This window comes from Mauremys reevesii, linkage group 2 (assembly GCF_016161935.1).
Source record: "Mauremys reevesii isolate NIE-2019 linkage group 2, ASM1616193v1, whole genome shotgun sequence".
NCBI classification, from domain to species: Eukaryota; Metazoa; Chordata; order Testudines; family Geoemydidae; genus Mauremys; species Mauremys reevesii.
In genome coordinates this window covers 200,202,130-200,229,225 of record NC_052624.1, presented here as the reverse complement: position 1 = coordinate 200,229,225, position 27,096 = coordinate 200,202,130, and the positions used below count along the sequence as shown (strand labels likewise).

General features: G+C 40.5%; 1 protein-coding gene across 3 annotated transcripts in view; it reads left to right on the top strand.

The window, feature by feature from the left end:
• The window catches only part of RALBP1 (ralA binding protein 1), a 53,640-nt gene extending 26,891 nt beyond the window's left edge, over window positions 1-26,749 (top strand). For 2 of the 3 annotated variants that reach the window (XM_039522800.1, XM_039522801.1), the window contains exons 3-10: window positions 5,150-5,608; window positions 9,520-9,869; window positions 12,442-12,603; window positions 16,764-16,895; window positions 18,061-18,168; window positions 21,696-21,817; window positions 22,273-22,396; window positions 24,213-26,749. In XM_039522800.1, coding sequence (XP_039378734.1) covers window positions 5,150-5,608; window positions 9,520-9,869; window positions 12,442-12,603; window positions 16,764-16,895; window positions 18,061-18,168; window positions 21,696-21,817; window positions 22,273-22,396; window positions 24,213-24,479 — 1,724 coding nt within the window. In that variant the 3' untranslated portion in view covers window positions 24,480-26,749. Of the gene's footprint in view, window positions 1-4,818; window positions 4,891-5,149; window positions 5,609-9,519; window positions 9,870-12,441; window positions 12,604-16,763; window positions 16,896-18,060; window positions 18,169-21,695; window positions 21,818-22,272; window positions 22,397-24,212 lie in introns of those variants that run through there. The other variant, XM_039522802.1, reaches the window with a different exon arrangement.
• Window positions 26,750-27,096: the final 347 nt, after the last annotated feature.

The window sequence follows — 27,096 nt, the reverse complement described above, 5'->3', positions numbered from 1 at the left end:
CTGTATACTGTTTTAGACTTGTGAGATATAAAGTCCCTCTGATTCTCTTACTTTGTGTCAGGCTGTCTAGAGTGGCTCACAACTCATAGGGCAGACTGTTAAGAAGCAGAGCACAAACCCCAAATTGTTGTGAGCTCTATAATTAGATTTCACCAACCAAGTATCAACTGTGAACTTCTCAAGCACTATAACAATCTTAATAAGGAGTCACAACAGTCCCCTTGGGTACTTTGGTCTATCTTGCCACCCAGGCAAATTTACCTTTGTGATAGATGGTCCCTTACACCAAAAATATTTAGATTACTCCCAGTCCCTAAGGTCCAGTCACTTATCCCAGGTCAGTTGTACCTCAGATGTCACACTAAAGACAACACTTGTAGCCAATCCTATAATAAACTAACTAAAGATTTATTAATTAGGTAAAAGAATCAGTTATTGACACAGTTAAAGCAGGTAAGCATACATACACAAATGAGATACTTTTTGAAACTTAAGACTAATAGAAGCTGCTGCAATATCCCAAGGTTTGTTTGTCCTTTACAGCTAATCTGAGCTAAGCAGCTTGGGGATCTCTTGCTTATGCTTAGAAATATTTCCCTCTCCAAATGCCAAGCAGCATAGTGATACAGTTCCTTCTAGTCAGGGACTTTCATACCCTTCCCCTAGAGTTCAAATTGTTGTGCAAGTTTTTGTGCCTGTATCTCTTCATGGGTGTGGGGGAGAGGAAGGAGGGACAGGATCAGTGAAGTCTTTGTCCTTTGATGGTTGGCTGATTTGGTTTCAGTGGGCCTTCTTGTGTGGAGGACCAGCACTTTGCATTAATTACGAACACTCAATATAACTTTATACCAGGGGTAAAGCTACGTTTTAGTCACAGGTACTTTTAATAAGTTATGAACAGGTCACGGGCCATAAACAAAAATTCACGGGCCCGTGACCGGTCCAGGACTTTTCCTGGGCGGGGGGCCTTGAGTGCTCGGGGGGTGGGGCATTCTGGGGGCACCATGAGTGCTGGGGGAGGTGGCCTGGGACCTCTGCTGGTACTGAGGGAGAGGGAGGCCGGACCACAGCGCGCAGCCCGGGACCCCCGTTGGTACTGGGGGAGGGAGAGGTTGGTGGGGCTGGCAGGGGCTTCCTAACTGGCTCCGCGTTCCTGCAGCTCCTAGGCGGCAGGGACCAGGGCAGGGGCTCTGCTGCTCCCACAAGTGCTGGCAGCTGCAGCTAATGTGAGCTATGGGGCAGGGCCTCCGCTTCCTCAAAGCTATTGGGGGGCCATGCCAGTAGAAGCCGGGGAGTCCCCCACCCCAAGGTAAATGCCCCCCGCACTCCCCAGCCCCCTGTCCCTAGCCCTGAGCCCCCCCACACAGACACCCAAACTGCTGTTGCTGGTCCAGGGGCTGCCTGCCTCAGGCAGCCCTTGAGCCAGCACCAGCCGCTGCAAAAGTCATGGAGAGTCACGGAATCCGTGACCTCCATGACACTCGCAGCCTTAACCATGGCATACAGATGTTATATGTGAGATCAGTAAATGTAGCACCCTGCAAGCATTTCATCAAGTCTAAACACTAAACACATTCTTATAAACTTAACATCTATTTTAACAATGCTAACACACAGGTGAGCCAAACTGGTTTCCAGCTCTGCGTTTGACATTGTTCATAAAGCCGGGTCTGCCAGCATCACCCCTTTATGTTCATTATCTCTTCTAAGGCATGGCTACACTATGGCACCACAGCCATGATGTCACAGCTGTGCCGCTGTAGCAACATAGGTTAGATCAGTGGTCCCCAACCTTTTTCGTCTGGCGGGCACCAGACGAAGGACCATGGCGGCGGTCGAGCATCTGCTGAAATGCCGCCAAAATTCGGCGTCGCCGCCTCTGGATGACGCCGCTTGTCGGTGGCAAGCAGCGTCATCCAGAGGCGGCGAAGCTGAAATGCCGCCGAATTTCGGCGGATGCTCGACCGCTGGCCAGGATGCGGGAGCATTTAGATGCACCCATGGACATCGTGTTGGGGACCCCTGCGGTAGATGCTTCTCACGTAGATGGAAGGTGTTTTTCCAGCAGTGGAGTTAATCCATCTTTCTGTCAACCTAGCTGCGTCTGCACCAGTGATTCATTCAACCTAACTATAGTGCCCAGGGCTCAAATTTTTCATAGCTGTGAGTAATGTAGTTAGGTTGATCTAATTTTTAAATGTAGACCAGGCCTTAGTGTGTGGATTTGTACTTTTGCTTTGTGACATTTTCTTTGCTGGGAGAAACTGTGCTATGAATGTAGGTTCTGCTTTGCTTTTCTAAAACTAATAAAATCCTTTACAATGAAAAGAAAATAAAGCAAAGCACTTACTTCAACTTCTGGTTCTCCCCACACTCAAGGGAGAGCAATAGCCTGAATGTGAACTTACACTCAGGAGTTCTTTATGTATTAAATAACATAATTGTGGAGTGACCTACTTGTAAGTTCGTTACCAAATTTTGGCACAAGTCTAGTGGTAGACAAATTGGGGTGCAAGAGGGGAAATGAAAAAAGTCATTACACAAGCTAAATATGCATGCATCTCTGTTCCATCCTTATTTTTAAGAGGCCTATATATGTTGATGTAGAATCGTTGACAAATTGAAGCCATGCATTTTTATGTAGATATAGAAGTCTAGATATTATGTGTATTTACATCAGGGTCACACATAAGATCAGTGTACTCATAACTTCCTTCTGTTCTAAACTTGTTTTTCATTCTACCTCTTCTTGCTTACTTAAAATGGACCTACATATTTTTAAATCAATTAATTGTAGAGACACATGCAGAATGCCCCAAAGAGCTAAAATAAGAGGGCTGTTCACCTCATAAATGATTTAAAATATTTGTTGGTTCAAACACCTCACCCACTTAACATGAATATCTGCCCCCCGTAATAGATTGCAGTTCTGTAGAATGCAAGATTTCACTTTAAAAATAAAATAAAATGAACTCTTAGCACTTGTTATCGTACAGAGAGCCTTCCAAACATGAAGAGACTATAACCAACAAAGGAGCTGTCTTCGTGAGACAGCAGAAAAACTGAAACATTGGCTCTAAGAGATGTTAACGGTCTCCATTCATCTCAGTATTATAATTTAAGCCTATAAACTACACTGTATGAGTCAGATTTAGCTTGTATTGCACAGTTATGCAACTCTATACACAAATTGGGTTAATCATATATCCAAGGGATTAAAGGATAGAAATAGTGGTTGTCCTAAAAGTGTCCATAACCACTCTTTGACTAATGGTGAATGTAATAAAGTAATCTTACTAACTAAAGTTTAGCTGCTACTTGTGGAGTAGGTTTTATCCCGGAGAGATCTGCAAACCTCCCATTGTTATCAGTGGGATTTCTTCTGAGGATCATGGGTAGTATATGTTCCTGAACTTGGAGCGCGCGCGCACACACACACACACACACACACACACACACACACACACACACACACACACACACACACACACACACACACACACACACACACACACACACACACACACACACACACACACACACACACACACACACCTCTCTTCACAGAATGAGTTTAACTTGCCTGATTTTAACATATGACTTTGATCCCTTGAAGCCAGTGCACACCACTTTCACCAGCATGCACTGTGCTGGTGCTGTTATATTAACCAGTTAATCCCCCTGGAACATGGAGTATTTTTGAGGGAATTAAAGGAGGGGTGTGCTGGCCAAGTCATTGCAGTTTATTTAGTATACCTCAGTTCTATGTATTTAAAATATTTTATACCTATAGTATAAAATACTATACTATCCCGTTACATTTTTGGGATTTGAACATAAAAACTTTGCAAAAACTATATTGTCTATAGAGCAGCTTGGGGAAGCTGCCATCGAGCCTGTCTAAATTGTGCTGGGGCGCCTCTAGCCCTTGGAGCAGCCCAGGATCAGAAGGGCACAAGGTGGTTTAAATCCATTTTAGCCCTGTGGGTGCAATCATACAATGTCACGCACGGTGCCTGCTCTGAGCACCTTACAAGCCAAGTAGTAGTAAAAAAAAAAAAAAATTATAAAAGCCGTGTCCATTAAGAAATGGTGCTTGACTTAACTCTGTCCTTCCCTCATGCAAATAATAGGCCTGTTTCATGTTCCAGGAGTTTTTGACTAATGGAACAATATCAGGAAAACCTCAATCAGGAGCATCACATCAGAGCTTAGAGCTGATTATCCTCAACTTTCGGGGAACCTAAAAACTACATATTGCATGTAAAATCTCTGCTTTGTTGAACACATTTCTTGTTTACTTTATTTAGCTCTTCGGAGTATTGAGCATGTAAACCTATAATTAGTTGGCTTAAAAAAAAACCTTCCAATCCACCTTTAAAGATTTTCCTGTTCTTGCCTAGAGGATAGGCAGGGCTAGCTGCAGAGGTGTAGCTTATAAAAACTCTTGCGCATATAGTTCAGAGATAGTACCTGGTATTCTGCAGCTGAAGTATGGCGTTATGAGGCTGTGACTTGGAGTTGCTGTCTCACATAGGCTACATAAGGCAAACGTAGAACTGCAATAATAGGTAATATGTCAGTACAGTTGGAAAAGTAAGATTCCCCCCCTTTTAATGATATCTTGATCTGAGGCTAAAATTTAATAATTTCATACTCCTCTTAAGAAGATTCTTAACGTTTTCAGAAAGGGAGTGAGCAATTAAGTGACTCCACCCTTTGCAAAGTAATTTATTAAAGCTGAACTTGTGTAGCAGATGATTTTTCTTAACAGCAACTTTTATACTGTTGATTGCAGGAACATAGAAGTTGCCAGACAGTTGTTTTATTTTGCATTTCCTTGACTATTAAGTGGACAAATAGCACGTAAGATGGACATTGTCATACTGAGTAAGTACTTAAAATACCAAATGTTGAGGTGATTCATCAGATGTGTTCATATTGGACAGAACTGTGGAATGCTGATTTAATAATTGCCCTACTTAACGCTGCAAAAAGAAAAATGGATCTTTTTTAGTTGTAGGCGAGTACCATGTCTCTTTCAATATTACCCTTTACCCCTTTTTTCTCCTTCTAGCCTTTTTTTTTTTTTTTAAATAAAACAGGTCGTAACTTTCTGCCCCTTGCTTTCTCTTCTTTCTCCCAATAGCGGAAGGTTATGCTGCCTTCCAAGAGGACAGCTCTGGCGATGAAGCTGAAAGTCCTTCCAAGTTGAAGCGGTCCAAAGGAATTCATGTTTTCAAGAAGCCCAGCTTTTCCAAAAAGAAAGAAAAGGATTTTAAAGTAAAAGAAAAACCCAAAGATGAAAAACATAAAGATGACAAACACAAGGAAGAAAAACATAAAGAGAAGAAGTCAAAAGACTTAACAGCAGCAGATGTTGTAAAACAGTGGAAGGAGAAGAAAAAAAAGAAAAAGCCAACTCCAGAGCCAGAAGTACCTCAGATTGATGTTCCAAGTTTTAGGCCAGTGTTTGGGATTCCTTTGGCTGATGCAGCAGACAGGACCATGATATACGATGGCATTCGCCTGCCAGCAGTTTTCCGTGAATGTATAGATTACATAGAGAAGTATGGCATGAAATGTGAAGGCATCTACAGAGTTTCAGGTATACTGGGCACATCTAAGTGCAGATTTTCAAGGCTTTACCTTCATTTGTTCAAAAAAATAACATGAATATAGTACTTTGCCCTTCTCCCCATATCCACTCCACATGTATAGTTTTACTCATTTAATTTAATAAAAGACTGCAATTTCAGTGAAATTAACTATGTAATTGTAAGCCAAGCTATGGATTTGAAATTTCTGAAATATGGCTTATGTGATAGTAGAGAAGAAAATTCTACGTTCTTAACCTGTGGAGTAGGAGATGGTTAAGTTACAAAACCAGTCTCATGGTGCAAGGGAAGGGAAAGGTTTATAAGATGCACGGGTGTTCAGTGTTGGACCTCTCCTTCTCCAATGTTTCCATAGCATGGTCACCCACTTGCTGAAGGTGACAACGAAAATGTATATGGTTTGATCTTTTCGAAGGGGTGGAAATTAGGTATGTAGCATAATGTGCCTTTGAGGCAAGCCATAGATGCTAAAACATTTTGATTAGTGCTTGTGATTATTTTGAGTATATTGCTCCGTTATTAGAAATAAGATACAATTCTAGCTAATGAAAATGGAGATTGGTGGGGAGTTGAAGTAATAAATAGGTTACTCCTGTCTTTGCTTTCCCCATCCACTTTCATTCTAATTTTCTTCCAAAAAGAACGTAAATATATATAAAACTTTTCTTTTTTTTCTTTCAGTAAATCCACTAGTAATGTAGAACAGCAGTTGAGAATTTCAGCTTGGATCTGAAGAATCACACTGGTAGAAACACCAAGATAATTAGTAGCCTTAGTTGTATAACATTGATCTACATACAAGTACCAATGATTTTAGTCATTATTTAAATATACAGCTATATTTGATTTTTGAAAGCCACTTGCAATAGGAATTGTGCAAATATTCCAAGTACAGTACATGAGCTATAGAACAAAAAAGGACAGAAAATAAGAAAAAGCATTTAAAGCAAGTAAAATATGTATGATCTAAATCTATAAAACAGCTGAGGGAACCAATTTTAAAGGCTTTATGATGCATGCATGCTGTTGATATACATGGAGTTTGTTGGGGATGCAAAGATAAGGCAATAGTAAAAACTGTTTCTCAGACCTTGTATTTCAGAGCATTCAAGTGATCACAATGTCTTGCAGAAATATAACATGCTGTGAGTTTTTGTTCGGTGACCTATTTTTGAGCTCTCTCGGCATTCTCTAGTGCAACATTCCCCTCCTCTCATGTGAAAGACAGTTCAAGTTAAGCTTATTAGCTGAATCAGATTCCTCGTTCCTTTACTATGCAGATGTATTAGTTTATGCAGTTGCATATGAATTTCAACCTATATTTGAGCCTTGGGTATAACAGCAGAAACAGTTCCTCATAAGTTGAGGTCTGAAAATTCTGTGCCTAGGATGATCTTCATTTTCCTTGGATAGCCTTTTCTTTATTCACAATGTGCTGTCTAGTTCTGGGTCTTTTGGTGGGAAACGCATTTAACCCACCACCTGCCACATTTACCTTATAGCCATGCCAAAATTCTCAGTTTTAAATTTCTCTGTACATTTCTGCAGGGTGAACTGAATTAAATCATCAATTTTAATCATGATTTAAATCAGCACACAGCATTTGTAATTTTTAATTATTTTCCTATTTTATTGGTTAGTAACCAATAAAACATGTTGATTTGCAAGTGAATATAGCATTAAATGTAGTGCTCTTTTTTGCTAACCAGTAGGATACACTATATTATACACATTTATTTAAGCAATTATGTAACTTAATTTATATGTATTCAGATTCTTACTTATTATATTTTGCTATGTTTAAAAACAGCGAAGGATGCATTTTTTATTTACTAGACGATTAATTGTTTACTTTTGATATGTGTCAAGCTCTATAAGAATGAAAATTCAAATTCAATTAAAAATTCACAAAAACAGCATTTTAATATTTTTATTAAGTAAAGCTACCTTAAATGTGATCAATACGGAAGCAAAAAAAGTTTATGAAAACATGTTTTGTATTTCAAACTAATTTACCAAACTAAGTATTATTATCTATAGTTAGTGAATTGAACTGATTGTTTCTGGTCACCATGTCCTTCTAGATTTTAGAACTAGTAGATCTTACCCTCTTACTCCCAGGTTTTTATTCATAGATTGGAAAAGGAAAACCAGCTTGACTGCTTTTTCAGTTCCTGATTGGTTTCTTAACTTTGAATGAATAAGTCATTGAACTGTGAACTAGTTGAATAAACTGAAATGAAGAAAATATTTTCTTTGCTCCTGCAGAGACTGCTGCTGTCAAATGCTGGTTTAGTAAACTCTGGTTCCAGGTACTCAGCCAGTTCACTGGTTTGACCTTCTGTAAAACTTGGCAGCAAACATACTGCTTAATATTACTTTTGTACTTAATTTAAATTATTTTAAAATGTTTAGGCCTTAACATAGGTTTCTAGTTTCTAATTTAATTTTAAATAGGTTTATTTTTTAAAAATTAACCTGTATTTAATTTAAATGAAAAAAATCTGATTTAAGTAAAAGACTAATTTTTAAAACAAAATCAATTTTTGTTGTTTTGTTTTTTTAAATAAAATCAGGTTTTTTTATTTTAAAACAAAAATAACTAATTTTTATCCATCGCATTTCTGCAGAAAACTGTATCAAAGCCCTCCCATTAACTGACAAAGATTCTCCTGGTTTTGGGGATGTTGGATATTGGATAGTTTTTTTCTAGTCATACAATAAATATACACTTAGACACTGATAGTGACCTGAGCCAAGAGTTTTAAATATCACGTGTCCCAGGAAGGATGACTGATTGGAAATTGGCAAACAAGAGTTGTTGTTGTTTTAAAGGAGGTCTCTGGCTTTGTGGGGGGCTGTTGCTTAGAGATTATTCTGTCATATTAAAAGTTAATTGCAAGTATTTTTTAATAAAAATACTCATTTTAGGTCTACATGCTGAATTCCAACTGAGAGTTTAAATACACAAGTGATCTTAAACTTTTCCCCTTATTTTAGGTGCTTTGGCTCCCATATTGATCTGACATTGCATCAATTTCTATGATCATGAAACCCTGGTAGAGCATGCAGGCAACTTACTTGGGGGTGGGGTTCAGGTAGGTGCCATTGCTTTACTATATAGTGTGGTTTAGCAGTGGGTCTTTTGGTATATACAAATATTTAAACTTTATAAAATTATACCAATATGGTAAAGCAGTGTCTCTTACTTGTTTAACCCCTCCATACCCACGTGTGCTCATGCTGTCAGGCTGGAACTGTGCTTCAGCTACACAGCCTTTTCACATCAGAGCAGGAGCCAATATTTTTTGACTACAGGGGACCTAAAACAAACACATTACACTAGCTTATGTGCATGAATTTCCTTCTTAGTCTTGTTTTTAGAGGCATTGAGCACAAAACCTTACTTGATCTTGGCTTTATTTTGTAACATACAGGTTCCCTTGAAAGGTTTTTCTGAATTAACTTCATTCTTTGTAGGGAGCCACCAAAAAAAAAAAAAAATCTAATAAGAAAAAGTGTGTGTATTAATAAGGAGGGGTGGGTAGAAGAAAACCTGTAAGTCTAAAGCTGTGTCTACACTGCAAATTAAGGTGTAAATAGTTGCCAGCTTTAATTTAGCTAGCCTGGGTAACAGTAGCAATGAAGACATGGCGGAATGGTCCCTGGCGTGGTCTAGCAACATGAGTAAGCATCCTGTGTCCATTGAGGGCTTATATTAGGGCTTGTGCTGAAGCCCGTGCCACCACATCTTCATTACTGTTGTTACCATCACTAGTTAGATGAAAGCTAATGGGTATACAATTCACATTAATTGGCAGTGTAGACATACCCTAAATGTAAAGATGGTTGATATACTTGTTTTCAAGGTCTCTTTAATTTCCAATCTAAATATTTTAAGGAATAAAATCAAAGGTGGATGAACTAAAAGCAGCCTATGATCGAGAAGAATCTCCCAACTTGGAGGAATATGAGCCGAATACCATAGCCAGCTTGCTGAAACAGTATCTACGAGAACTGCCTGAAAACTTGCTTACCAAAGAGCTAATGCCCCGCTTCGAAGAGGCATGCGGGAAGAGCACAGAGGGGGAAAAAGTTCAGGAGTGCCAACGCTTGCTGAAGGAGTTGCCAGAGTGTAACCATCTCTTAATTTCTTGGTTGATTGTGCACATGGACCATGTTATCGCAAAGGAACTAGAAACAAAAATGAACATCCAGAACATTTCTATAGTGCTCAGCCCTACTGTTCAGGTACATGCGCAACCCAACATGTGAGCTGTATTGCAGTCCTAGCAAGAGATTATTTAAAACGTCCTCTCTTAGAAATGTGTACACAAACTATAAATGTTATATTGCAGTTGAATAATAGCTTATCTTCATGTATTCTTCAGGACTTGATATTTTGGTTTTACTTATTCCTAATGTTGGCTGGTCTGAAATCCAGATGAACATATTTGGCCTTTAAATATAGTTACATAATGTAAGCATTATAAACACTGTTGTATGATTAGTTTTACAAGTACACTAACAGTGTGCAGTGAGAGAGGAGGAGTGGAAGCCTTTGACGCCTATAGTTTCACACACACTTCATTAGAATTTGTTAAAGTTGGTGGTTTAATGATTTATCATTGAACAATATTGTATTAGTGCTTAACTCCTATATCAGGCCAGTCAATCCAGTTCTGTAAACACAGATTTTCCTCATGAAATAATTATTTGGGTATATTGGCTAAGTATCAGTTAATATATTATCAGAAGAAATCAAATGGACCTAGTGAGAGTTTTGAGCAATAATTGGATTACAGCTTAATTTTTAATTAAACTTTATATATTTTAAATTGGTCACCATTTGGAATTGGAGTTTTGCTGCATAACGCACTTTGTGATTGGGGTTTCTCAAAATCTTACTTCATGATTTTATAATCTCAGTAAGGCCCTCCAGCAACAGGGTTGGGTTTTACTCACTGATACTTTGTTGTGGCAGCCACTGTCCTGTCCTCCTCCCTAACAGAATAGGCATGAAATTAATGCAACATAACTCATGTCCTGTCATGTCTTATTGCTTAAATAGATTTAGGCAATAATATAAAATTGGTGTCAGAACTCTGTCACTTATTTCAACACAAGTTGTGAATTTCCATTTGATAGATCATATCCAAACAAATCTAGTCTCAAGGCAATGGGCATAACGGCAGCTCTTTCAAAAACATTTTGTGGCCGGCTTTTTTCCCCCTTTAAAGTATTTGAGATATGTTAAAGGATATTTTAAATCTGCTGAAATATTGGGGAGAAATAGAGCAAGTGGTTATTCATGCATAACTCAATGATTCCCTTTTTTTTTTTTTAACACTTCACAATATGGTAGACGTTACTTGCAGCCCTGTACAGAGTCTGTTGTTGGATTATCCTTTAAAACCATAAATATTAGTTTAGCTGAAGTCTGTATCTGTAAGGAAGTGGTGGTGTCATTCTGAGCATTTTAGCAAACATGATGAATATGTGGCCTAGTAGAGTTATAAAATGTGTTATCATTAACCCTTTAGTCTGAGAGGTAGGCCAGTCTACACTACAGACCGATATCGGTATAACTACTTCGCTCAGGAGTGTGAAAAATCCAGACCTCTGAAAGACGTAACCCTCCATGTAGACAACACTATGTCGATGGGAGCGCTTCTCCCATTGACATAGATACCGCCTCTTGGGGAAGTACATTAACTACACCTATGGGAGAAGCTCTCCTGTTGGTGCAGGCACATCTTCACTTAAGCGTTACAGAGGTGCAGCTACATTGGTGCAGCTGCGCCGATGCCACGTTTTAAGATCTGCCCTCAGTTTCCTGATGTTCCTGGCTTACTCCAGATTTTTAAGGTTCTGAGTTTTTCATACCCACTGATCTCTAAAAACAATAGCAATTGAATGAGGTAATACAGTCTGCTATAAAGGAGTCGCTAAGTCTGTTAAACACAGACAAATGACAAATGATCATTCTCATTTTGCAGTAAGTTAGAGAGAGAAAAATCAACTTGGTGGATAAAAGGGAAAAAAACATAACTGGTGCAGTATAGTTTTTGTACGGTCTCTCTTGTCTGTCACTAGCACTGTCTTCAGAATTTGTGTATGGCGACAGGCCTAACAAGACACTAGCAAATTTCTGTGTCTACCATTTATAAAGCTAATTATTGCAGGCCAACAACTTTTCACTTGACAATAGAATGTCTTATGGTCACCAGAGAGTAGAGTGATGTGAGACCACTAAGGGCAGGTCTACACTATGGGGGAAAATCGATATAAGATACGCAACTTCAGCTACGTGAATAACGTAGCTGAAGTCGAAGTATCTGATATCGAATTACTTACCGTCCTCACGGCACGGGATCGACGTCCGCGGCTCCCCATGTCGACTCCGCTACCGCCATTCGCGTTGGTGGAGTTACGGAGTCGACATGAGCGCGTTCGGGGATCGATATATCGTGTCTAGATGAGACGCGATATATCGATCCCCGAGAAATCGATTGCTACCCGCCGATACGGCGGGTAGTGAAGACGTACCCAAAGTGAATACAGCGTGGTCACGCTTCCTTCAAGCTAGCAGCAGATAATGAATTTCAGACATAATTTTATTTTAAACCAACCCTTGAATCTACTAGAAATAGCATTGATTAGCTTGTCTGAACAGAGTTGTAGCTATAGCCCAAAGATTGAAAAAAGCTCACATCTTTTGTCCGGTAAGATACAGTGTAGGGCAAATGTACCATTGATAATAACGGGCATTGTGTTAAAAAATCACCTTCTGAAGCAGTATTTTCACTCTGATTTCTTCCAGATCAGCAACCGTGTCCTGTATGTATTTTTTACACACGTCCAAGAGTTCTTTGGATATGTGACACTAAAGCAGGTGACAAAACCCCTTCGCTGGTCTAATATGGCAACAATGCCAGCACTGCCAGAAACACAGGAAAACATTAAAGAGGAAATCAGACGACAGGTTTGTCTTTACCTCAGTGGGTTAACAAATGTGTCTGGCCTGAAGATTATGTTCTTGGTCAGGCAGCTGAGACCTGATGGAAGTAGATCTCATAGATAGTAGTGATGGCTTTTAATTTCCCATGTGCTGTAACAGTTTGCTGCAAACTCAGTCATGTGGCTAAGTAGTTGGTATTTTGTTAATGTTTCCATTGTATTTGGGGGAAGATATGTTGCACTTCTGTAGAGGCATATAGAAAAACCAAGTCTTGTACTAATCACGTTGTGAGCTATTCAAGGACTATCTGAAGGTATGGGGATAGTGGGGACGATGTTTTGCAGGTAAGTGGTTTGTGTAATATCACTTCATAGCATGCTCTAGGATTTATTTAAATGTGTCTAAAGTTCATTACTAACAGGCCAATAAAATGTGGTAATAGGGGATGTGGTGTAGAGTTCCAAACTTGTGGAACTGGAAAGGTGACTTTTGTGCAGTAGGGTTGCTTTGTGCTGCCTCAGCAGTCTCCTAGAACTGGTTTGCCAGTCTACTGGAGGATTTCCCCTTGCCTGTGGAAATCCAGGGGTGATGTAGAACTGCTGCAGCACCCCTTACAACACCACCTAGCTTTCAGTGCAGGAACAGGAGCTGAGCTGAGGCATCCCTATGTATTGGTGACTCCAGCTGCTATAACATCTTCTGGGAGCTGCAGCCGTTGGTCTAAAATACAGCAGCCTTCAGGCTGCTCAGGATTGGGATGTTAGGGCTCAAAGGGCAACTTCCCAGTCCTTCTCCTAACATGTGCTGCACACCACACTGCCTAAACAGCAAATAAAGGCCAAGATTTCTGGGGAAATAGATACTGGTTATAACTGTCTTTTGGAATGGGTGCAACTCTGTGGAGTTCAGTTTGGGGCTGAAGAGCTAGCTAAACAGAGATGCCTTCCATGAGTATGGGAGATGATGGCACTAATAAACCACTGGATAGAGGAAGGAGAATGGAAAAGGAGCTAGAACTATTTGAATTTTCTTCTAGCCAAGTTGCAGTTCAATGTTAATGTAACTTCCAACATGTACTACCCATGCCAATGCTGGTGGTTTTCCCATATCATTCCTTAAGACCTCCAGAAAAGATCTTTTGTGAAAGTAGTAAGCTTAGATAAGGGGAAGGAAAGGGTATCTTATTTTATAAGTCTTTTGAATGGACTTTCCTCTATGTATAAAGATTTGTGCATTTTAATGTCTGTCTCTGCTTCCATGTGTCTTACATAATTTTCTGTGTTGGTACATTCTTGGCATGCAGTCTTTATTATTGTATATTAGCACTAAGAATAAACTGGAAAATGCAACTTTCCCTAACTTGATTCTGCTGTTTATAATTAAAGGAACTGAAACTTGAGGTGATGAGGGAAAGCAGCCCCATGTATATTATTTATTATTTGTATTGCTGTAGCACCTAGGAGCCCTAGTTAAGAACCAGGTGCTAAGGGCTATACAAATTCAGAGCAAAAAGATGGTTCCTCCCGCAAAGAGCTTACAATCTAACTATAAGACAAAACACAACAGATGGATAGAGATAGATGAGGGAATACAAGGAAACAATGAGACAATATGGTTAGCATGGTAGGTAGTGATCTCAGCACACTAGTAGCCTAACTGTTGGCAAGTTTTTTGCAGGCATCTCTGAAAAGAAGAGTTAAGCAGATATTTGAAGGCTGGTAATGAAGTAATTTTGTGGATGTTTATGGGGAGCTCCTCCCAAACAATAGGTGCAGCACAGACAAAGCAAGAAGATGCTTGTTTGAAAAATTTATTAAGTAGGCAATGAAGAATGGTATCATTTGCCGATTGTAGGCAGGAGTCAACGTCTCAGTAGTGAATGAGACACAATTGGTAGGGTAGGGATAGGCGGTAAAAGGTCTTGAAAGTGAAGACAAGTAGCATATGTTTGATGTGATGGGGAAGGGAGGAGCCAGGCGGGATGCAAAGAGAGAATGTGACCTGGCCAAAACAACAAGCTCAGAAAATGATCTTTGGAGCAGCATTCTGAATAGATATGAGCAGGGCAAGATTGCATTTGTCAAGGAAAGGATATTGCAGTAATTGAGATGCAAGATGATTCAAGCCTGGATGAGAGTTTCAGTTGTGTGGATGAACAGGAAAGGCCATACCTTTATAGATATTACACAGAATGAATCAACAAGATTTAGATACAGACTGAAAGTGGGGGACATAGGTAGAGGTTTGAGTCAAGGATGATGGCCAGATTATGGGCCAGTGACAGACAGGATGGTAGCATTGTCCACAGTGATTAAGAAAGAAGGGAGAGGGTTTGGAGGGGGGGAGACTAAGAATGATGTTTTCTAGCCTTGTTGAGCTTGAGCTGAGAGCTTGATATCCCAAATGAAATGTCAGAGTGACAGGGCAAGATTTTAGTTTGGACAGAAGATGAAAGGTGTGGAGTAGAGAGGAAAATCTGAGGTCTGTTCTACACTGGGGGGGGATTGACCTAAGATACGCAACTTCAGCTACGAGAATAACGTAGCTGAAGTTGACTTATCTTAGTTCGACTTACCTCACATTCTCACGGCGCGAGATGGATTGCCGCAGCTCCCCCGTCGACTTTGCTTCCGCCTCTCACCAAGCTGGAGTTCAGCAGTCGACAGGAGAGTGATCGGGGATTGATCCGCCGGGTAGTGTAGACGTACCCTGAGAGTCATGTGCAGAGAGATAATAGTTGAATTCGTGCTTTTGGAGGAGATTACTCAGAAATAAGGTGGAAAAGGAGAAGGGAATGGGACCAAGGACAGAGCCCTGTGGAATCCCCCTAGAAAGTTGGAGGAGGATCCTTTGAAGGACACACTGAAGGAGAAATTAGAGAGACGAGAGAACCATGAGAAGACAGTCTTGGAAGCCAAGGTGAGGACAAGATTTCAGGAAGAGGAGTGTGGTCAACAGTGTCAAAGGTGGCTGACAGGTTAAGGGAGATAAGGATGGAGTACTAGTTCTGAGCTTTGGCTAGGAAGAGGTCAAGACTTTGGCAAGAGTGATTTCAGTGGAATGCAAGAAGAGGAATCCAGATTGGAGAGGGTCCAGGATGGAATTGGAGGAGAAGAAATCCAAACAGCGAATGAAAATGGCATGTTCAGCTAACTTAAAGATGAAAGGAAAATGGGGTTGTAGTTAGAGAGGCAGCTGGGATCAAGGGTTAGGTTTTAAGATTTGAGAGACTAAAGCATGATCATACTGTGAGAGGGAAGAGCCAGACGGGGAAGAGAGATTAAGGAGACGAGTAAGGGAAAGAGTCAGAGTGCATGCAAGGGAGATCAGGAAATGTAATAGGGTCACTGGGAAGTGGAAGATTTAGAGGAGAAGTGCAAACAAGAAACTTCTGCACCTCTGACAAGAGAAGAGGAGGAGGAGAGGGTTGTAAGAGAGAGGGCAAGGGAAAGAGAGTGGAGGGGGCAGGGAAGGTCATGTGGTTTTGTCAATTTTCTCTTGGAAGTAACTGGCCAGATCCTGTGTGGAGAGGGAAGTGGAGGGTTTAAAGAGCAAGTCAAAGTTGGTGAAAAGGCAGCTGGGATTGAGGACATGGAATTAAGTTGGAGAAGTAGAGTGGTTTAGCTAGGAAGATGACAGAACTGAAAGAGGAGAGAATGAATCTGCAATAGAAAAAATTGGCCAGATCATGGGATTTGTGCCAGACACACTCCACAGCATGAGAGCAGGATTGGAGGAAGAGGATGTTTGGGGTGGCCCAAGGCTGGGGGTTAGCAGGGCAAATCTTGTGATGGGAGACAGGCAGGAGAATCAGTGGAACAATCATATCAGTGGAAAACAGGCTAAATCAAGGGTGATGTCTGTTTAGCCATGAATGCTTTATACAACCAAAATTAAGGTTGTGATGACAACAATGGAAATTACACTTTTTTCCCTTCTAGAAGGAAACCAGTGAGTTCCCTACTTGCAGTCCAGGTTCTTGTGTCTACAAGAGATTGTGGTATTTTTCAGTTTCCCCTTCTGTAAAATGGGGATAGTGTATTGACCTCTTTTGTAAAGTACTTTGAGTCCTACTGATGAAATGCACCATATAAGAGCTTGGTGGTGGTGGTGGTGTTGTGTATTATTAGAAGGTACTTGTATAGCACCGAGTGGTGAATATGATTCTTTTGGTGTTATTCTAGGAGTTCCTTTTGAACTGTTTACATCGAGACTTGCAGGCGGGGATAAAAGACTTATCCAAAGAAGAGAGATTATGGGAGGTACAAAGAATTTTAACAGCCCTCAAACGGAAGCTAAGAGAAGCTAAAAGACAGGTGGGTCACTTTATCTGTTCATTGCCAAACCTTTTAAATTCATAGATTGCAATTGCTGTGGGCATATTTTTGACCTGTTCAAAGAGATGACTAAAAGTCATCTTATAATTTCCTGTTATAATAGCTCCAGTGACATGCACAATTTTTATTAACATGAAACTAACTCATTTTCAGGACCTCTCATTGCAATGTGCTGGAGTTGTTCTAAGAGAGGGTTAAGATGTGTTTGATTTGGATTTAGAAAGGGTAAATGTTGCTATGGGATTTTGGTTTGATTTTCTTGGTGCATATCCTGTCTGTTTGATCTTGTTTTTAGCTTGTAAGTACTAAAAAAGGCAAGTGGAGGATTTTCTAAACGTTAAAGTTGCTGGGTAATGCAAGCAACTGGCAGGACTGAGTAGATAACTAAAAGGTTTGCTATGTTCAGGGTTTCAAAAGGATGAGAGTTGCTTAAATGTGAGAGCAGAAATGGATTTGTAGAGGAATAGGTAAGCAGTTACTTTGCTAATGTCAATGTATCACATAAGTGCCCGAGTCCTACTATTCCATTTGTTTCCAAAGGACATCCATTTAAAATTGCAGTTCTGAACTGCTGTGAGCATTCAGTAGGAAAGGGGTTGAATTTTCCCATTGTACTCCCCCCCCGCCCTGCCCCCCCGGTGCCTTGTTTTTGAGTTGTGCTTTCAGTCCAGTTTTTTATTTTCAGTCTTCAGTTACATTGACCTTGAGCCTTAAGAATCTGTGTTCATCAAACACATCACTCTTGTGCGCATAAAGCAATACGTCCTGAAGAGCCAGTACATACAACTCCAATTGATTATCTACCCTGTGACATCCACAGTCTGCTCCGTACATACTGCTTCCCCGGAACAAGTGACTCCAAAAGTTAGCCTTATTTAACTACCATGTGTCCCAGAAAGGTGGACAAGTGATGAATGACTTCTGGATACTGTTTTAAAAAACTTGAAATGAAAACAGAAATCTTCTCTGGGGATGACTGACAATAAATGCAGGCTTTGAACAGATACATAGATTCATAGACTTTAAGGTCAGAAGGGACCATTATGATCGTCTAGTCTGACCTCCTGCACAATGAATAGGGTTGTATTATATAATGTGGTGGTGTGGCCGGGTAGCCTTTTAATCCAAACTTCTGTCACTGCAGGAGTGTGAAACAAAGATTGCTCAAGAAATTGCCAGCCTTTCGAAGGAGGATGTCTCCAAAGAGGAAATGAATGAAAATGAAGAAGTTATTAATATCCTACTCGCCCAGGTCGGTGGTGTTTTTAATCCCATTTTCCTTCTATTCTTCTTACCCCTCTGTTAATATACCAGCAAAGCAAGTTTTGGAATACAAACCAATGACTAAAGAGAAGCAAATATATTTCAGGTTTATTAAAGAAACCTTTGCTTGTTAGTAAAGTTAGTCAGTTAAAGAAGGCTGTAATGTTCTCTTATGCTCTGTATTTGCACCCTGGGAAGCCTGCTATATTGTCTGAATGGTAGGTGTGAGATGGTTTGAGAATGGGGAAGGAATAGGTGGCTGGTTGCTGGAATGATCCTGAGCCCAGAGTAGGCACATACTATAACAGATGCTAAAAAATCCTGTGCACATGAAGTGTTTATATTTCCATTGCATATTTAAACATTTTCATATCTAGTACCACAACTATTCCTTAATATAATCTAGTTAACCCTGTTAACTGTTTCACTGTTAATCAAAGAGAGGAAAGATTATTGTATTATGAGGTTTTCCACAGTCTAATCGGTGTCTCACTTTGGCATCACCCGTAGGTGGAGCTTGGGTTGTGGGAAGAATTTGCAGAGCACTACCACTATTTTCTCCCAGTCTGTTCCCTAATTGGATGAAGATCAAGATCTTTTTTTTTTTTGTCCTCATTTTAATTGTGTCTGTGAAAGTCTTGATAAGTTGAGTGCTGAGGTGAGGCTGGACATATAAGGCTGGTTTTGAAAGTTTTGAACAGAAAGTGTAATGTACATTACAATAGAAATGTACTGATTAACTGAGCACTTCGCATTGCATCACAATTGTATTTAAATGCTATAAAAGAGTTTTGAATCCTCCTAACTTACCTGGAGCCAGAGAGCTAGAGGAGACAACTCCAGCACAAATGCTTGCAGTCTACTTGAAATTCAGAGTTTAAAACCTACTTTCTCACCCAGAGTGAGATTCGCAAAAGTACGTAGGTGTCAAAACCTCACACTTGGGTGTCTAGGCACCTAAATCCCAGTTTTAGGTTCACTAAACTCCCGCTGAACCATGAAGGCACCTATACTCACTTGGTGTCTACATTTTCAGAGTATAAGTTCCCTCTATGCCTAGGTTTCTGCCTCTGAGCATGTGCACTGCTGCCTCCTGCTAGGTGTTGGGATACCTACCTTCTGCCTAAGCCCCAGTGTGATGCACAAACCAGGGAGAAGTAGGTGTTCTCCTGCCAAGCTTGTGTGTGGAGCCTGACCTGGTAGGTGTGCTCACAGGCCACCTATTGCATCAGTCAAAAAGTGGCTAGAGGAGGCAGCAGCAGCAGCACCTACCTTATAACTTTTATCCCAGTGGTTGGAGCACTCAGCTGGGATGTGGGAGACCCACGTTCAATTCCCCCACCTCTACCTGAGGGGAGCGGGGGGAGGGGGAGGGGAATATTTGAACAGGAGTCTCCCACCTCTGAGTGCTCTGAGCTATGGGATATTCTGATTTGGGGCTCCCTCAGTCTCTCCTGTTGAATCTGTTCCACTGTGGATAAATAACTAGGTACTGGAGCAGGGACTTGGATGTCTCAATACTCAGATGGGTGCCCTCACCACCAGGCTGTGGAGTCATTCTTACTCTCTGGCCCAGTGACTCTTTAGTTATTTATCCACAGGAGCTCTTAAAGGAGCCCTACAGCAGAATATCCAGTAGCTTAGAGACTAGAGCATGCTGAGAGGTGGGAGGCCCCTATCAACTCCTTTCTCCCCCCGTGCCAGAGAGGGGAATTGTACCTGGGTCTCTCACATCCCAAGTGCCTCTGGGCTACAGGGTATAAGGTGGGTGCCACCACCTCCTCCTCTTGTGGCCATCTTGTGTGGGTTTAGTCTGGCGCCTAACTCATGTTCCCAAGAAATGTCTTGGGCGCCCAAGCACCCTGACTCCAAGAGAAGGGTTCCCATTTGAGAGAGAGGTGCCTGGATTTAGATGCCTATCTCCTTGAGAGCAGCGAGAGTTCAGACCTACTCCTGTCATCTGCAACTCCCATTGGCTAACTTAGGTAGTTCCCTGCCTAGCATGCTGGCTTTTGTGAATTGCAGCCTACGTCTCCTATATCTCCCTGTTCATTGTACAGGGAAACTAGGCGCCTAACTCAGGCTTTGTGTATCAGTGTTGTTCTGTAATTTTGTAAAGTGGCTAAAAGTTAGGTATTGCAACACTGAGCATCACAATGCCTAAGTCCTCTTGTGAATCTGGGCCCCAGTGTCCGATGTACACTATGCTCATCATGAAAGGGGATGAGCTACACACAATTCTCATTGGCTTCAGGTCAGACCTCCCTCCAGTTGTTAGTTTTCTCTCTCTTCCTCTCTAAAGCCTGAATAAGGGTCAAGACTAAAGCACTTACTGTCTGAGTAACTTAGACCGTTGTTCTCCTTCACTTCTCTTGTTCATGTCTCACACTCTATTGCTCCTCTTTCCAAATACAATTAATTGGAAGCTTTTAGTAACATTTTTCTACAGATCTCATTCTTGCCTGCATTTTTACTGTGTTATCGGCAACAAGGTAACTAAAAACTTGTCACTGAAGGAGGCTCATTAGGTTTGATGTAAAAAGTTAATCTTGTCTTATTGGATAGAATGCTTGCTAGGTAGCCAAATAAGTTCTGTGGACTTTTTAAACCCTTTAGATGTGTTATTTTTGAAATGCATAATTAAAAAAGGTAAGTGGAGGTGTTTCCTTCCTCAGTTCTGCATTCTTTGCTCCTAGCCTCTTTGGAATTGACACAGAGGAGTGTGAGTTTAAAGTTTGTTTTACCCATTGGTTTTAAGTAAGCAGCCTTTAGAGTAAAGGACTCAAAATTTCCAGATTTTGAAACAAGAAACACCTTTTCTTAATGCTGCGAGGCTGGCACAAGTGAAAGGAGACAAAGGCCTGGGCTCATACAAGAAGCCTGGTAGGAAAGAGGTTGATGTTTAGGGTGTTTGTCATGTGGAGAGAGTGGTGAGGGAGGTACTCAGTGTTTTTGTCATCTTAGTCCCAGACCACCATTTTGGCCTTACTGCCACCCACCTCATCTGTTCTTCTCCAGTCTTCTTGGCCCCATCCATCATGACACTCTTCTGCCATAATTCTTGCCACCCACTTTCTATCTTCAAAGGTGAATTTAGGACTTGTCTGCTTCTGTACTTGGCCCCAGTGGTTCCCCTTTGATTTGAGCTTTAGCACCTAATGGAGTATGGGGAGCAGGAAATCCCAGCCTCACACCATTTGGCTTGTGCTGGAATTTGGTGAGCCACAGCACACAACAGTTCAGTAAGAAGATCTCAAAGCAGGCGTAACTTGATCCCAGATTAATCCTGGCTGTGAGAACTGATGGACCAGAGTAGTAGAAAGGTTGGCCAGCCTGTCTGCATACATCCACACTAGGACAAAACTGTGCTTTCAGCATAATTACATGAAATGTTTCCAGAAAACAAAGTTGTCTGGTCACTTCTGAGGATGCAGCATTAGAAAGAAGAAATACTGTAGTGTATTTTTTGTAGATCATAAATCCAAGACCTCATGAGGTGAATTAAATACATTGCAGGAGAATGAGATCTTGACAGAACAGGAGGAGCTACTGGCGATGGAGCAGTTTCTGCGCAGACAAATTGCCTCTGAGAAGGAGGAGATAGAACGCCTTCGAGCAGAAATAGCAGAAATTCAAAGGTAAGAAAGAGCCTGCTGACATTGGATCCCCAGCCAGGCTAGAACTCGTACAAGAATTTCTCTATAAAGGGTGGGATTTTGAAAAACAGAAGTGTGCAGTTCAAAATGCTGATGGAAAGCACAGGAACCTGATGAACATTACAGATTGCCTGGTTGCAGCTTTTGGGATATTTTCTTCTAGATCACAGTAACTGGTGCAGATTTTAAGCATTAAAAAATCCCATTGTCTTAATGGACAAACTGCTTTTTTCTTTACTTCACCAAGAGTAGATTTTTTAAAAAGCAAAAAAAAAAAAAAAAAAAAGGTGGGGGGAGGGAAGAAAGAAAATGCTTTAGTTTTATAAATTGCTGCAGAACCTCAAATGGATAGACAGGTGAAAATAGCTACTTTCTCACCACCTGCATTTCTGGCAAACTTGCACGTGAACAGGGCTTAAATTTAAGATCTCTTTTAGTCGTCAGCAACATGGGCGAAGTGAAACTGAAGAGTATTCTTCTGAGAGTGAGAGCGAGAGCGAGGATGAGGAGGAGCTACAGATTATTTTGGAAGATTTGCAAAGACAGAACGAGGAACTAGAGGTGAGACAAGTGCATTTTACCAAAATAACCTTTGCTTTTCATGCTGGCTTCCTTGCGGGGAGGACTCCCAGCCATGTGGAAGAATTTCTTTGACATGCAGTTTGGCAAGTGTTCTCAGTGTAAGAGAGAGAGAGAGAACAGAGAATTACTTCAGTCTCTCTCTGGAATATATTTAATTCTCAGGAACCAATGCTGCTGTTTTGAAAAGCTAACTTCATTCCCAAGGCCTCCTGCACCACGCGCAGTCATTTACCCATGTGCAAACTGGGTGTAAATTGCTACCAAATATGATTTAGTAGAGTCTCTCAACCACTTTGCACAGATGTAAATGACTGCACGCCAGGCATGGCCTGGAGAATGGACTTCTCAGATTTTTTTCCCCACACAGCCCTTTCCATTTCTTTCATGCATCTGTCTGTTTTTCCCTACCTACAAACATTTGAGACTTTCTCTTCACCTGTGCATTGTCTGAATTGTGACTCTTCGTTAAAAAAACCCATGGAGGGCCACTGCTCAGTTCAGAAATTGTTACTCACTGGAGGGTGACGAGCATTTTAAAAGAGCAGCATTCGTATCCAAAAAATAAATACAGATATTTCAGAGACAGATTGAAGCAATTCTCTTATCTAGTGTGAGGAATAATTCCTCACTGTCAAGGGCCAATCCAAAGAACCTTTGTCATCTTTCCCTTGTGCCATTGTGATTTTCCTGGGTAGGAATAGTGTTACCTTAGCCAGCTAAGGAGAGCTCTAAGGTCCTTTCAGTCCCTTCTTCCCACTCTGAGGATAGAGTTGTATTTCCTCCACCACTCTCCCAGCCCTATGACTGGGAGTTAGATGCAACACTTGGCATATAAATTCTGGTCTCTTGGTGGTGCCTAGTGCTGTCAGGATGCTCCTGGGTTAATGTCCTTTACAATTCTCAATAGAAAACTCTGTACTGCTACTGTGTGGTGTTTTCCATCTGAGGGACTTAAATATTTCTCAGTTATTAACAAACTACACCTCACAAACACCCTGTCAAGTACTGTTCTCTTATTATGGGTGAAGCACAGAAAGGTTAAGTGACATGCCCAAAGTCATACAGAAAGTCTGTGGCACAGCCATGAATAAATCCTAGGTTTTCTGAATTCTAGTCCTGTGCTCTGACTAGCTAGCTGCTAACTTTGGTTAGCTGTTGATACTCCATATTTGTAACTCAGATTGAAGATGGGGACGATTTAAGAAGCTGATTAAGAACAGACTCCAAAAAATTCATCTAAAGCTGCCTTGGTGCAAAAAATTAAAAGTAGCCCAGCTCTAAGAATAACATCTGAGACACTTCACTGTATTTCTCAACTGTAGATTTGTTCTTTAAACTGCTAATCTCATTTTTATAGTAATTCCTGCTGGAGGGAGGTGAGGCAAGGCAGCTCCAGAACTATTTTAAATGTAAAGTCTCGTTGCAGTCCATATTGGAACTGTCAGAACCTAATTGTTAAGTATTTAACTCGAAATATAGTTTACAATATCTTAAACCAGCTCTGAACCGTTCTGTAGAGGGGTGGGCAGGCGTGCTCATTTTCTCATCTAAGTGTGTATTTTTGGTGGGTGCAGCTGTTAGTCCATTGTCACCATAAATCTTCTGTTCCTTGTGGGGTTAGTTTTTTCATGCACTCCATTTCTGTTCATTCCTGTGTGTATATTTATGCACACGTGCACACACTTGTCTCTCTCCCAAGTTAGCAGCAAAGGTTACATTGTGTGATACTCTATTCATGGTTCAGTAGCTACAGAAGTTACTGTTTTGTCGTACTTTTCTTTCCCTTGCTCAAAAGATAAAGAACAATCATCTGAACCAAGCGATTCATGAGGAACGAGAGGCCATCATTGAGCTGCGAGTGCAACTTCGACTGCTACAGATGCAGCGAGCAAAATCAGAGCAGCAGGTGCAGGAAGAAGACGAGCCAGAAAAGCGTGGGGGTGTTTCTCAGCAGCAAAGAGACAGTGTCCTGGAGACAAAAGCAGCTAAAGAGCAGTCCAAGGCAGTCAAGGAGCTAGTCAAGCCATCACCAAGCAAAGACAGGAAGGAAACTCCAATTTGATCAGGGTCCTTGGGTATTCATAAAATCAACTGGACTTAGCAAGGACTGTGCAATTTACTGTAATTCAGAGGCTAAAACTGCACAAATCTTTGCTGGCTGTGTACATTGTGTAAAGAATCTTGTCTTTTAAAACCCTCGAGACTTTTGTCTCCTTCATAATAGTGGTTTCTGTCCATTAGGCTCAGGTTACTTTGGAGGACAAAGCAATTAGAGGTTGGAGGGTGCAGAGGAGTTTTCCAGCTAGTGTCAGATTATTGGAGACCGATTTGCTTCAGGTGACTATAGATAATTCAGTAATGGTTTTATTTTAAACCAGAACAATTATTTGTTGTCGTCAGAGCAAACTTGGGAGGTCTCTTCTTTCCAGTCAATAAAAAAGCAAAAACCTATCCACAAACATTAATTATTTGCCTTGTGAATCTATTCATTCTCATTCACAGTCATTTGCTGCTTACCTGGTTACTCTTGCTTGTGCCTTTGATACCTTTCTGATGCAGATTATATACAAACAAGCTTTAAATTCTTTCCTGTTTGGCTAAAATGTCTGAGACTGCAGGAGATCATAGTTACCTAACAAATGCCCTAATAACTTCCTCATTTTACAGTTGTAAAATGTATGAACATCTGTGAGATTTGAATTTAGTTTATTTAAGTATGTCCCTTTGTGGTGGAAGGTGTTCATCAAGAGCCAGTCAAGTCTTTTGGCAATGTAGTGAACCCATTTGCTGGTTTGTAAACCAGTGATCCTCATCATCATACTCGTGTAACACATATGCTGTATTCACACTGCTAGGGCATAACAGCAGCCTTTTCTTAGTATGGAGAAAGGGTCCATTTTCAAGTGTTTTGAACTCTCAGTTCAGTCAAAACTCAGTGACCGATGCTTTAGTAATTAAAGGGGATTGGTTATGTTGTTTGCTTAGCTTAGAATAAGTTATCTTTGTCTAACCAAGCAATATATTGTTCCAGCTACAGAAATTCAAGCCATTCATGCTTTTCAGACAAGCCTGATGAAGGATGCCCAGTGGAGGGAGCAGGGTTTAGCAATAGACATTTTTTTCTTTAGTAACAATAACTGTGACTTACTTTTGGCTCAGCTATTTAGTGCTACCAGCAATCAAAGGCCTTCATAAAAATTGGCATAGTAGGGCCATTTTTATGTTTCAAATGCACTCATTTATATATGTCAAATGAACTGACGGTCATGAGACTAGTCAATAAATAGTCAACTCAAAAAATATTGAAAACAACTCCACAGAGTGCTCCTAGCCTATCTTGTTTCTAGAATCTGGATATTTATTTTCAGCACCTGTTGGATGTGGTTGTATTCTTTATCTATTGCACTGTTGTGAATCATGGGCCATGATTTGATTTTGTACAAATAATGCTTTGATATGTTATAGAAAACAGCCTCATATTTTTTTAAAATTTGGAGAATAGAATTTATGAAGATTGAGAATGTGATTAGGTGGCAATTGTAAACATGTAAAGCATTCTCCCTTGCCTGTCTGTTACATGCATTTTATATATGCTAGCAATATTTAAACGTTTTGTTTAAATTCACTCTAATTTCTATCAAATTGTCATGGATTTTTTCTAATCAGTGTTCTTCAGACAAATCTCTTAATATTGATTAACTTTTATTTTGTTAGGACCATATTCATCAAGCTAATAAAGACAACAGCCATTTGAAAATAGTTTGTAATGTATCTACCTCACAGTAAATGTCCATCTTTCGAAAGCAGCCTCGCTCACTTTGCATGCGCAACTACCTTCCATTGTGTGTGGGGTTTGTTTTGTAGCAAACCCATCCCAATTAAACTATGAAATCCGTTTTTGGATTGCCCTCCTCTAGGGACAGTTATCCTGGCATTTCTATTCTGAAACTCTGCTGAGGGGAAAAAACTGGTTCAGGTCTGTGGTTTTCAAAAGCCTAATTTTACTGCTGTAACTGAAAAGGTGAACTCACAGATTTACTTTTTGAAATGTGAATTCAGGCACTCAGTTCCGTTTCTCCTGCAGTTACCAAGCAGCCACACCACCTACAGGGCTTTAGGTGTTTGGGTTGTCACCAGCCCCTGTAGCAATAGGACTGAACACAGGTCTTTGCAAGTAAGTACAGGAATTAAATGTTCATCCCTTGTTTCTGTAATAATGTGATTTGGTTTATCCATGTTATGTTAAGAATTTGAGTTCTAAAAGTTTCCGGAAAAATATTCAATTCTCTTGAAAAAACAATTAAAGCAGCTTGTGTTCATGTTGCTAATTCATAATAGACCCTTTTTTAATATAAATCTGAGGAGCAGAGCTATTGTGCATGATTTTTTGTTGTGTGGAGTTGTGGGATTTGATTCTTGTAACTGTTGATGGGTTTTTCATCCATCAGTTTATGTACCGACAGGATACACTAAGAGGCCCTTTGTGCTTTGTCTGAGATCAAGTAAGTCTTAATGAAAGCAGTGCTAGATCTAATATGTATCTTACACGTGTAATGAGTTAGTGATCTCTTTGAAGGAGCCATTATACAGTTAAAAGAGCTGATTATTTTTAATTGGACAGTAAATATAACTATGAAAGTAATTTCAATGGTCTGATAGTTTACACAACCCAGCTCACT